At 41.9% G+C, this 11,690-nt stretch overlaps 1 protein-coding gene across 1 annotated transcript; it reads right to left on the bottom strand.

The window, feature by feature from the left end:
- Positions 1–9,844: 9,844 nt before the first annotated feature.
- On the bottom strand, positions 9,845–11,191 carry LOC107063131 (uncharacterized). Its single transcript, XM_015314591.1, has one exon. The coding sequence runs from the start codon at positions 11,189–11,191 to the stop codon at positions 9,845–9,847; it is 1,347 nt and encodes a 448-aa protein (XP_015170077.1).
- Positions 11,192–11,690: the final 499 nt, after the last annotated feature.

The raw sequence follows: 11,690 nt of genomic DNA, 5'->3' as shown, positions 1-11,690 counted from the left end.
AAACCTATAGTTTGTACACCACTAAGCTATATGCTTAGCGATAGTTGTTTCTATCGTAGGGGCTGTTCGCGATGATGCTTGAAGCTGGCCATTGATGATGGAGATTTTGAACGCCTTAAGGAAGATCACATTTGCATATAGGCATATATATTTTGTATAACCTTAGGACTTGTACATGATCTTTGTGCTGTATATTTACAGGAGATTTTGACGGCTGATTTGGTCATGTCACCATGTGTTGTAATATAAGTATGGTTATACGTTTTTATCTTTACTTGGGCGTGGGGTCAAAGGGACTAGCTAGGGGGGTTTACTGGTTAGACTTCATGAGGGCCACTGATACGTCCAAACTTACACTTCAAATAAGAAGTGTAAACGGTTGATGTCAATTTACAAAACTCAACTAGAGTTTAGGTCGATCCCACAGAGAATTTCTTTACAGATAAGGTTTCACTGTCGCGTTTATTCGAATGTTGTTATTATCTCCTAGACAAATAACAATGGAAAGTAAATTGGGTATGGTTGAATTGTTATAATGACCAAAACTTGCAGTCAAAATCAAGCCTCAAGACTAACAAACTATTTCATTGTAAGATTGATTAAAGTAATTAAGAGAAACCAAGATTGTGTTCACCATAACATTAGTTCCAGTGTTCTCCCGTAATTTGGTGTCAGGCAAATCAATGTTTACAGAATCCTTGCGATCACGCATGTTCTCTCAACCTTAGAATGTTACTAACATTGAACCTCGCTTGAAATGATATGGTGTTAAAGATCTTTTTCTCTTCGAACTTCGAGCTTTAACTCCAATTTGTTAATTTAATTCAGCTTTTTCCTAACTGGTATTTTTCTCTCGAACAAATACCAAATACAGGCTCGTCTAATGCGTGCACTCACTAGACTAAAATGATATTGAAAGCTAAAAACTACAGGCTGTAAACGCATACTGCCTTTTACTCGTTTTACGGAATCACAACTAGAATATCGTCATAGATCTCACAACCCTAGTCGTGGTATTTAGCCACTCATGCTTTCATATAAACAATCAGTAATGAAGAATAAAAACATATTGAGAAAGACTTACAAAAAATAATTAGCAAATCAACAATCACTTTGATAATCTGATAGTCTGAATTCCAATTTCCAACTGATAACAATAATCAAAAATCCAAAAATCGAAAGCTAAGAGTAATACCATGTTCTTAGTCGTAAAACGTAAGATAATGAATAATATTCCAAAAACGACCTAAAGTAATTCAAAATAGAATGTTTAAAATGAGTCCTAGTCGAACTAGGACTGAAATGTCGGGTGGCTCTACGACCAGTTCTACGGCCCGTAGAGGGTTTCACAGACCGTGAAGCCTTTCGTGAACTTCCCTTGGAACTTCCCAAAAATTGCCCTTCAAACTTAATAACTAGAAAATGCACTATGACAAGCACGACGGTCCGTAGTTAGGACCACGGCCCGTGAAGTGGTCCGTGGTCTTCACTTGGGGTTTCAACTTTCTTCCACTCTTCAATGCCTTCACTGGAAACTGCACCACGACAAGCACGACGGACCGTGGAGAGGACCCCGGCCCATGAAGTTGTCTGTGGTCTTCACTTGGGTTTCAACTTTCTTCCACTCTTCAATGCCTTCACTAGAAACTGCACCACGACAAGCACGACAGACCGTGGAGAGGACCACGGCCCGTGAAGTGGTCCATGGTCTTCACCTTGTTATTCTTGCTCTTCATCTTCTCAAGGCCCAATACTGCCTCACTTTCACGAGCTCAACTACGGACCGTAAGGAAGTTAACAGACCGTGAAGTTGGCCATGAACTTCACTTGGTCAACATCAATTTTGCTTGTTTTTCTACTTTTCTATACAACCCAGATTCTGCCTACACATTTAACAAACCCATCAAATAATCCAAAATTTCACTTAATTCCAGTATTAGTTCATAGTTATTAAGCATCAAATGTGCCACGATTTCGCAGCACATCAACACCCTCAACTTAGAACCATTACTTGTCCTCAAGTGATGAGAAAAACAAATACAATCAGCCCTCAATTCATTTCCAGATTTATGACACTACGTATCAACTATTTCAAGTACAATTTGTATCCCAAACCTCTGAATGTAACATGTAAGGATCAATACGTGACTTCTCATTACTCATAGTCAATCATGCTTATACCTGCGAATTATCAGCTCACACAATCTACTTTCAAATGCAACCACTGTGTTCTCACACCAAAGAAGTCCCCCGCTCATAATAGTAGGGACTGAGTACTACACTCACACTCTCAATGAATTTCTAACACTAACAACAAACTACCATAGGCTTTCCCTTGCTTTCTACGCTTTATCTTTTAAACACCATGAATAGGATCACTATAGGAATTTATTGGCTTGTAACATAGGCTCGGGGCTAGGGAATGTATATTTGGTTTCGTGAGTGACTAATCCCTTGATTTTCCAAAGTTTCATTTTCACATACTCTTTTCTGAGTGATTCCCTCTTTTTCTTTATTTCAGCCTGACCTAATAGCCATTATTATTTTTCTTTTTCTTTTTCTGTTTTTTTTTTTTTTTTTATTTTTTTATTTTGATATGCACTTAGCTCACTGGTTGAACCTTTTTTTCCCTTTTTCTTTCTGTTCGGATTGCAATCACCATCGACTTAGGCTTTTCGCCTGAGTTGTGATATCGTACCTTCGGAGAACCAAGGATATGATATATGTTGGGTAAGAACAAAGACTGATTTAAGGCTCAAAATTGGGTTCAAGTGATAAGCTTTTCATTTGGTTCTTTTTATTTTTGGCTTTTTACTGGTTTAACAAAAATGGCCTACTGATCCTTTCCTATCCGGTTATTCTCAGATTCAAGCAAGACTACTTAGGCAAGTTCTAGTTTCTGCTCCTAGTGTTAGACTTCAATCAAAACTTACACACACTCTATTCAAGATTGCATTTTTTTCAGTTTCTTGGTTCACCAATTAATTGGTCAGATTAGCCATGTTCAACATATCAGTATCTAAGATGTCATTTAAAGATCCTAATAGTCAAACTTAGATTTAGGTCCTCAATTTTCACAGACTAGTTGTTGCACAACTCCACACACAAAACACCCAAAACAGTAATACACATAGACAACCTCCATTTTTCTAATAGCTATGGTAGGTTAGTTACCACCCCCTCCCCAAATAAAAAGGACTTTGCCCTCAAAGTCGATGCAGAGGGGTCATACCTACGACGCTCTAGGCATCGGTCGTCGGGTCAGCATTGGCACCCTTATCAACGGGTGCACTCTCAGAACTCGGGACCTGATCAGTTTGGTCCTCACTAGTCGGAGCAGGTGCTCCACTACCAGAATCTCCAACTAAGGCTACAACTCGCTGTTGCTGTTCAAGGGGTTCCTTTTCCTGATCTTCTCTCTTTGATGTTCTACGAGCTCTCTTTTCTTGCCTTCTTGCCTTCTTGCCTCTCTGGCTGGGTCAGTAGGGGTCTCCTTATCAAATTCTCCAACTTTGTGTTTTATTTTGCCGGACTTACTCGTGGGGGGTTCTCCCCAAAGATCATCAATTGATTGAGTGGAGGGTGCCTGATTTAGCATTTGCATTAAAGATTTAGACAATATCGGAGTGGGTACCTGTACTGGCTTTTCAGCTAATTTAGCAATCTGAGTTCTCATCTCGGCCAGCTGTGATTTAAACTCTTCAGTATCTACTGACCTGACAACCAAGAATCGATCTTGGACAAGGATCTCTAAACCATCCAATTTGTCTTTTAAGATAGCCAGCTCTTTTCGCACCTCATCTTTGATCTTTTTTTTCGCAGCCAACACCTTCATCTCTATCAGGTGAGGCATCCGGAGCATAATCTGGTCTACCAATGTCCTGGTCTGGCACTGATCTGCAACCAATTTCTCAAGAAAAAGCATAGGGATAGTGACAAAGGTACCTGGAGCCTAGGAGGCTAAAGCTGGAGGTGGTGGTGCCTCTGTGGAAGGCTATGATAAATCTCCCTATTCTGTACCTCTATCTGTATGTAGGACGTCAATTGGGAGATGTGGAACAGTAGCTAAAGTACTCACATCGGCAGACTTCATGCCAATGAGATGGTTCGCGACATCCTTGATTTTAGAAACCTGGATGAGTCTGAATGCCTCATCCCATCTGTCAATATGCTGTTCGGAGGAATGTTGCTCCTCAACACAATTTCCCTATCAGACAGGGAAAAGGAAGTGCAACTATCTCATTTAGCACCTTGTCTCTCATCTCGATCACTATTATCCATCCCGAATTGACCGGGTAACCAACCATAAGACAGGCTACCAACGAGGCCAGGGAAGGTGACAAAGTGTTATCATTAGCTATCGGTCGCATTTGTGCTCGGACGACAGCCCACCAAACCTTGGCTAGAAAAAACATCAAAGCTTTAGTGATGAATGTTGGAGTTGTGGTGACCCAAGCTGCATTTTCCCCATCTATGGTAATTTTCTTCACAATCCAGCGTAAAACCCTCTCTCGAGAATTCTGATCTTCCATCGTAGCATCACTGGTGACCTCATGATGTTTGCCCTCGAAAAGGCCAACTGAAGCTGGTGTAGAGTATTCCGAGCCGTACAACATTATGTTAATCAAAGCCTCAGAAATATCTATTGATTTGCCCCTAACTATGATTGAGTTGAGTGGACCCCAGGTAATAGCCATGTCTTTTTGTCCACGTTTCGTGGTCTCCGTATCCGCAACAAAATTCATCAATGTAGCTGTATAAGAGGAATAAAATTCTCTGGCTAGGTGGCTAGAGTATTCTCCAGGTACATTGTCCATCCAGTCGAACTGATGGAGCTGAAATATCTGATAAATGTCCGAGAATGCTTTGATACCAGCTACTACCACCCTAGTCTCAGGCATGATTGCTCGATTCTTGAAGCCGCCAGTCGTGTTCACAATCACATTATTGAAAAATTCTTTGGACCGGTTCACAGTCCACATGGAACGGTAACATGCAATCAACTGTGGTCTCAGTACAGGATTAGATTCATGAGTAGTCACATACATCACCATGGTATCATCATTGGCAATCTCTTCATCATCTTTTATAGTGGTCGCTTCCTCTCGTATTCCAGTTTCAGCTTCTGTATGCGCCACAAGTGGAGTGGTGTTTGTATCGTCCTGAGAACCGCTTTCAGACTCTGCACAGCCCCTCGAGTTATCAGCAGACAGGCTACCTGAACCAACTATAGATTGACTACCTGATTCTTCACCCCTACTGGGACTAGTACCTCCCTCTTTAGACTGGGAGGAGTTTTCTGGAGAATAGCTCACTTTGTCAGTGCTCTAGTAGCCCGAGGTGAGTGATCTGCAGGTGTGAAATTCATCTGAACCTTAAAATGACTAGACTCGGAGTCATTTTGACCCTCTGATTGACACTCAATGAGTCTTTCTTCTAGGTCCCATTGTACTTGAGAAACAAAACACCAATTAGTACAAAAATCAATAAAATGACACACTACCGGGTACTCAAACTTCCCCTGTGTAATATCATCATGATGCCTTGCCTTAAGAATTCCATCACCCAATCTATCATCAAGAATGGCCACGGAATACAAAACGAATAAAAAATTGAAGTACAAAAAAATCAAAATTTACAACTAAGTAAGCCTTACGGAAGCTTGTACGGGACATGGTATGTACCACGGTCCATGAAACCTCTCGTGAGTTTAAGGAAGAATGAATGCACAGAAGGAGCCACGAAATTTCCAAGGGATATTCATGGACGGGTTCATGGCCCGTGGAGTGCGCTACGGTCTGTGAACTTTAGCTGAGGGATGGATCGACTGCAAGTGTGGTCCACGACAAGTTTCATGGCTCGTGGTCTCTTCCATGGTCCATAAAGCTTGTCGTGGTATTACACTTTGGACAATATGTCAGTCACCTTCTTCCCTACAACGAATTTAAGCACTTAACCACCATTTTTACACAAATTCACAACCTTCCTATAACTTAAGTAGTGACCTACTTCTAAATCAACTAAATTAACTAACCTAAACTTCACAACCTAAAGCAATCAACAAATTTGACCCCCCTGCTTTAAACCTACACACAAGATCAATTAAAACACCCAATTCAACTTAAGTCACAACAAATACTCATCAATAAATTGCGTTTATCACCTGATTATGCTTAATTAGAGTAGTATAAGTACTGCTAACTCGCCTAACGATAAGATCAAACTTATGAATCAGTGGAAAGAAGAACTTATTTTAAAACTGATTCCAACTTTCGCCTTTTCACACGAGGGAGCACATATTGGAGCTTCAAACTTTGATACCCGAACAAGGGTTTCGAATCTTAGAGGGATTTTTGAATTCTGTAAGATGGAATTTTCTTTGATTCTTTAGGAACCGTTAAAGGGGAACGAAAATAGGAAAGAACTACACTCTTAATTTTAATATAGGTTATGCACGGGTCGGGACGGTTCGCTGGTGGTACTAGGTAGTAGACTACGGACCGTGAAGAGCATCATGGTCCGTGACCCTGACTTGGGTCAAACACTTGATTGCGGAAGACCACGGACCGTGAAGCTTCCCGTGAAGGGCATCACGGTCCGTGAACCTATCCGTGACTGTGACTTAGAAGCTTGGCATTCATACCTGAGGTTCACGAGAGGCTAGACGGTCCGTACAAGATATAATGGACCGTGAACCTTTTTCATGCAATTTCCAGTAGCTTCCTTAAGTTAGTCCTCATGTTGACGGACCGTGAAAGTGCTCGTGAAGGTCACCACGGTCCGTGAAGTTCAGTCTGCACCAGTTTCTGCAATTTCCCCCCTAATCTCTCCTGCACGCATCAACACACAGTGACTCTAGAAAAATAAAGAAAAATAAAGAAAAAGGGAAAATACCTAGTACAATTACATCTTGGGTTGCCTCCCAAGTAGCACACAATTTAATGTTGCGGCGCGACGTAGGTTACTTGATTACTCAGACTTCATCAAATTTACATTCCTCTACAATCTTCACATCCTCAGGAACACCCAAATATACCTTGATTCGCAGGCCATTAGCTTTGAACCTCTCGCCCTTATCATTTTTCAGCTCAATAGCACCAGATTGAAACACTTGTGTGACCTTAAAAGGTCCAGACCATTTAGATCTCAACTTTCCTGGAAACAGACGAAGTCTGGAGTTGAAAAGCAACAGCAAGTCACCAGGAGTGAAGCTTGTTTTCTCGATATGCTTGTCATGATATAACTTTATCCTCTCCTTATACAGTGCTGACCTCTCACAGGATCTCAAACAGAATTCATCCATCTCATTGATCTGATCCAGCCTCAAGTTTGCAGTTTCGCTCCAACTTAGGTTTAACTTCTTCAACTCCCAAAGTGCTCTATGCTCAAGATCAACCGGTAAATGACATGCCTTTAACACCAAATTGTATGGAGACAGAACAATAGGCATCTTGAAAGTTGTCTGGTATGCCCATAGAGCATTATCTAGCTTCCTTGCCCAATCTGTCCTGTTGGCATTAACTGTCTTTGCCAAGATTGCTTTAATCTCCCTATTGGAAACCTCTACTTGGCCATTGGTCTGTGGGTGATAAGGTGTTGCAACCTTGTGTTGTTTTACCCCATACTTGGTCAGAAGCGCACTGAACACCTTGTTGCCACCGTCACTGATAATGGATCTAGGTGTTCCAAACCTTGAAAATTAGTTCTTTTTTAGGAACACAACAACACTCTTGCCATCATTCTCAGGTAACGCAACGGCTTCAACCCATTTGGATACATAATCCACTGCGACCAGTATATACTTCTGTCCATAGGAACTCACAAATGGGCCCATGAAATGGAAGCCCCACACATCAAACAACTCCACCTCTAAGATAGGTCTCATGGGTAGCTCGTGGTGCCGAGAGATGGCTCTTTGCCGCTGGCACACGTCACAACTCCTCACTATATCCACTGCATCTTGATGAATTGTGGGCTAATAGTACCCATACTGAAGTATCTTGTGGGCTGTCCGAGCACCACCATGATGACCACCTACTGGAGATGAGTGACAGGCCTCCAAAATGTGCAGCATCTCAGCCTCAGGAATGCACCGCCTGATGATGTTGTTAGCGCAAATCCTATACAAATATGGTTCGTCCCAGAAATACTTACCTACATCATGCATGAACCTCTTTCTTTGCTGAAATGTTAGTCCTTCAGACATTACATCACTAACAAGAAAATTAGCATAATCAGCCAACCAAGGAATAAGGTCAAGAGTTGCAGCTAATACCTGCTCATCTGAGAATGTATCATCTATTTCAAGCTCACTCTCTTCCTTCTTTGCAGCCTCCAACCTAGTCAGGTGATCAGCTACCTGGTTCTCACAGCCTCTCCTATCCTTCACTTCAAAGTTAAACTCTTGGAGAAGTAGCACCCATCGGATCAGCCTAGGCTTGGCATCTTTCTTTGCCATGGGGTATCTCAGGGCAGCATCGTTTGTATGAATTATCACCTTAGTGCCCAACAAGTACGCTCGGAACTTTTCAAACGCATAGACCACCGCCAATAGTTCCTGCTTAGTGACTGTGTAGTTTTGCTGTTCCCCATTCAGCGACTTACTAGCATAGTAAATCGGATGAAACATCTTGTTGCGCTTCTGCCCCAACATAACTCCTAATGCAGTCCCACTGGCATCACACATTACCTCAAATGGCTCTGCCCAGTCTGGGCCAATGATCACTGGTGCTAAAATTAGCCTTTCCTTTAGGCACTCAAATGCTTTGAGACATGCCTCATCAAAGACAAATTTCACCTCCTTCTCCAAAAGGTTGCACATGGGGTGTGCAATTTTGGAGAAGTCCTTGATGAAATGCCTATAGAACCCGGCGCCTAGGAAGCTTCTAACACCCTTCACACAGATAAGTGGAGGTAACTTTTCAATAACCTCGATTTTGGCCTTGTCGACCTTAATCCCTTTCTGCAACACTTTGTGACCAAGGACTATGCCCTCCTTTACCATGAAATGACACTTTTCCCAATTTAGCACTAGATTGACCTCCTCACATCTCTGTAGATGCCTACTAAGATTCAACAAACAGTCATCAAAAGTATCACCTATTACAAAGAAGTCATCTATAAATACCCCTAGAGTGTCCTCAACCATATCTGAGAAAATGGACATCATGCACCTTTGAAATGTTGCTGATGCATTACATAGTCCAAATGGCATGCGTTTAAACGCAAAGGTGCCATAAGGACATGTGAATGTGGTCTTTTCCTGATCTTCAGGAGCAATTGATAGCTGGTTGTAGCCAGAGTATCCATCTAAGAAACAATACCACCCTTTATCTGCCAACCTATCAAGCATCTGGTCCATAAAAGGCATGTGGAAATGATCCCTCAAAGTCCACTTGTTGAGCTTCCTGTAGTCCATACACACTCGCCATCTAGTGTTTGGTCTTTGTGGGACTAATTCATTTTTGGCATTTGCCACCACAGTCATACCACACTTTTTGGGCACACATTGCACTTGACTGACCTAGTGACTATCAAAAATGGGATAGACCACCCCAACATCAAACCACTTGATTATCTCTTTCTTAACCACCTCTTGCATATGTGGGTTTAGTCTCCGCTGGTGTTCAATGCTTGGGCTGCAGTCCTCCTCAAGCTGAATCTTGTAGGTGCATATACTCGGAGGTATTCCAATTATATTAGCAATGGTCCACCCAATGGCCATTTTGTACCTTCTCAACACCTTGATCACCTCCTGCACCCGCTCCTCATTTAAATCTGCAGCCAAGATCATAGGTAAAGTGTTGTTAGTACCCAAAAATACATACCTGAGGTGACTGAGTAACTATTTCAGTTCTAGCACCGGTGGCTCCTTAATGGATGGTTTTTCTGGAGGGCTTGGCCTGTTTTTCAAGTCCAGGTCCAATTTCTTTGGAGCGTACGATTGTGATCCTATACCCTGCAAAGCATTCACGGTCTCTACATAGTCAAACTTAAAATCAACATCAAAGTTCATCAGCACTGCTGCTAAGGTTTCAACAGCCATCCTCTCTTCTATGGGTACCCTCATTTCTTCATCAGCAACCACCTCTATTGCAGATACCACATTCATATCATTGGGTTGCTTCATTGACCTGCAAATATTAAACTTTACTTCATCTTTGTTAATTTTGAACTTTAGCTCTCCTCTCTCAACATCTACCAAGGCTATCCCTGTTACCAAAAATGGTCTTCCCAAAATGATAGGAACCTCAAAGTCCACTTCGCAATCCAAGATCACGAAATCAGCCAGAAAGATGAAGGTGTCCACCTTAACCAGTACATCACAAAAGACTTCCATTGGCCACTTTACTAACCTATCAGCCATCATCAACCTCATTGCTGTGGGTCTTGGAACTCCCAATCCCAATTTCTTGTAGATGGCTAATGGCATCAAGTTGATGCTGGTTCCTAGGTCACATAAAGCTTTTGCAAACTTAATTGATCCAATGGTGCATGGGATAATGAATGCACCTGGATCTTCCTTCTTCTGAACCAGAGATCTGGTAGCAATGACGTTGCAATGATGATTATCGTTAGAAAAATCAAGACTTACAACTCTTTTCTTGGTAACCAAGTCTTTCATGAACTTGGCATATCCTGGCATTTGCTCCAGGGCTTCCACCAGTGAAATGTTTACTGAAAGATGCTTCAACATGGTGATGAATTTTGTAAACTTCCCATCTTCATCATTCTTTCTGAGCCTTTGAGGGAAAGGATGAGGTGGTCTGGGAATCTGAGGTAAAGGTAGGTTTTCCTTGACCTCTTTCTCTTTTCTTCTCGCAGGTTGTGCTTTATGCTGAATATCCTCCGAGTCATCTACCTGTATAGTTTCAGCCTCATCTCTGCCTGGTTGCTCCAAGACCTGTTCATGTTTGGTACATGCGAAAGTAGGGTCAGTAAGAACTTTACCACTTCTGGTGGCGATGGCCATGCAGTGCCCATCCTTCTTAGGATTTTGAATGGTATAACTTGGTAGTGACTCATTCTTCCTCTGATTCAGTGAGGTTGAGAGTTGCCCCAACTGCTGCTCAATTTGTTTAATGGAGGTGGTGTGAGAGTCCACCAACTGACTCATGCTCGAGAAATCACTTCTCATTTCTTTTACCCCTGCATCAGTTGATTCAACCTTCTGGAGTACCTTAGCTGTCATGCCCCGAGCAACCCCCGAGACGCGGACACGGGACCTAGGACCACAAGTGATCCCAAGCTAACCCTGCTGGCCTGATCATGAGCATACTAAATATAATATGAATAATAGAAACTGTGCGGAAGCTATATCATAAATAAAGATGAAAATATGGGGAATACCCATATACTATAACTGAGATAAATGATAACTGATGAGTTTTTATACAAAGAAAATATTAACTCAATACTAAGCTGAATCTAACTATGTCTGAAATAAGCCTCTAAACTGACTAGAAGTGCTGGGACATGCTCCAGCTAAGTCTAGAAAATCTGAAACTAAAAGACTGAAAATTGAAAGATGACATGACTATTGTCCTCGAAGAATGAGGACTCACAACTGATTCTGCTAAACTGGAGATCGTGAACCGATCTACGTGTGATCTGGATGCTGAGAACCTGAACCTACATCACGAGAAGATGTAGCGCACGTATGCGTCAGTACTTGAAAGGTACTAAGCATG

This window comes from Solanum tuberosum, unplaced genomic scaffold, assembly GCF_000226075.1.
Source record: "Solanum tuberosum cultivar DM 1-3 516 R44 unplaced genomic scaffold, SolTub_3.0 scf00015, whole genome shotgun sequence".
In the NCBI taxonomy this organism is placed as follows: domain Eukaryota; kingdom Viridiplantae; phylum Streptophyta; class Magnoliopsida; order Solanales; family Solanaceae; genus Solanum; species Solanum tuberosum.
Note: the sequence above shows the minus strand (reverse complement) of the source record. Positions and strands in the feature narration are given on the sequence as shown.

Coding starts and splice junctions, on each gene's coding strand:
- LOC107063131 (XM_015314591.1), bottom strand. CDS start 11,191: ATGACAGCTAAGGTACTCCAGAAGGTTGAATCAACTGATGCAGGGGTA.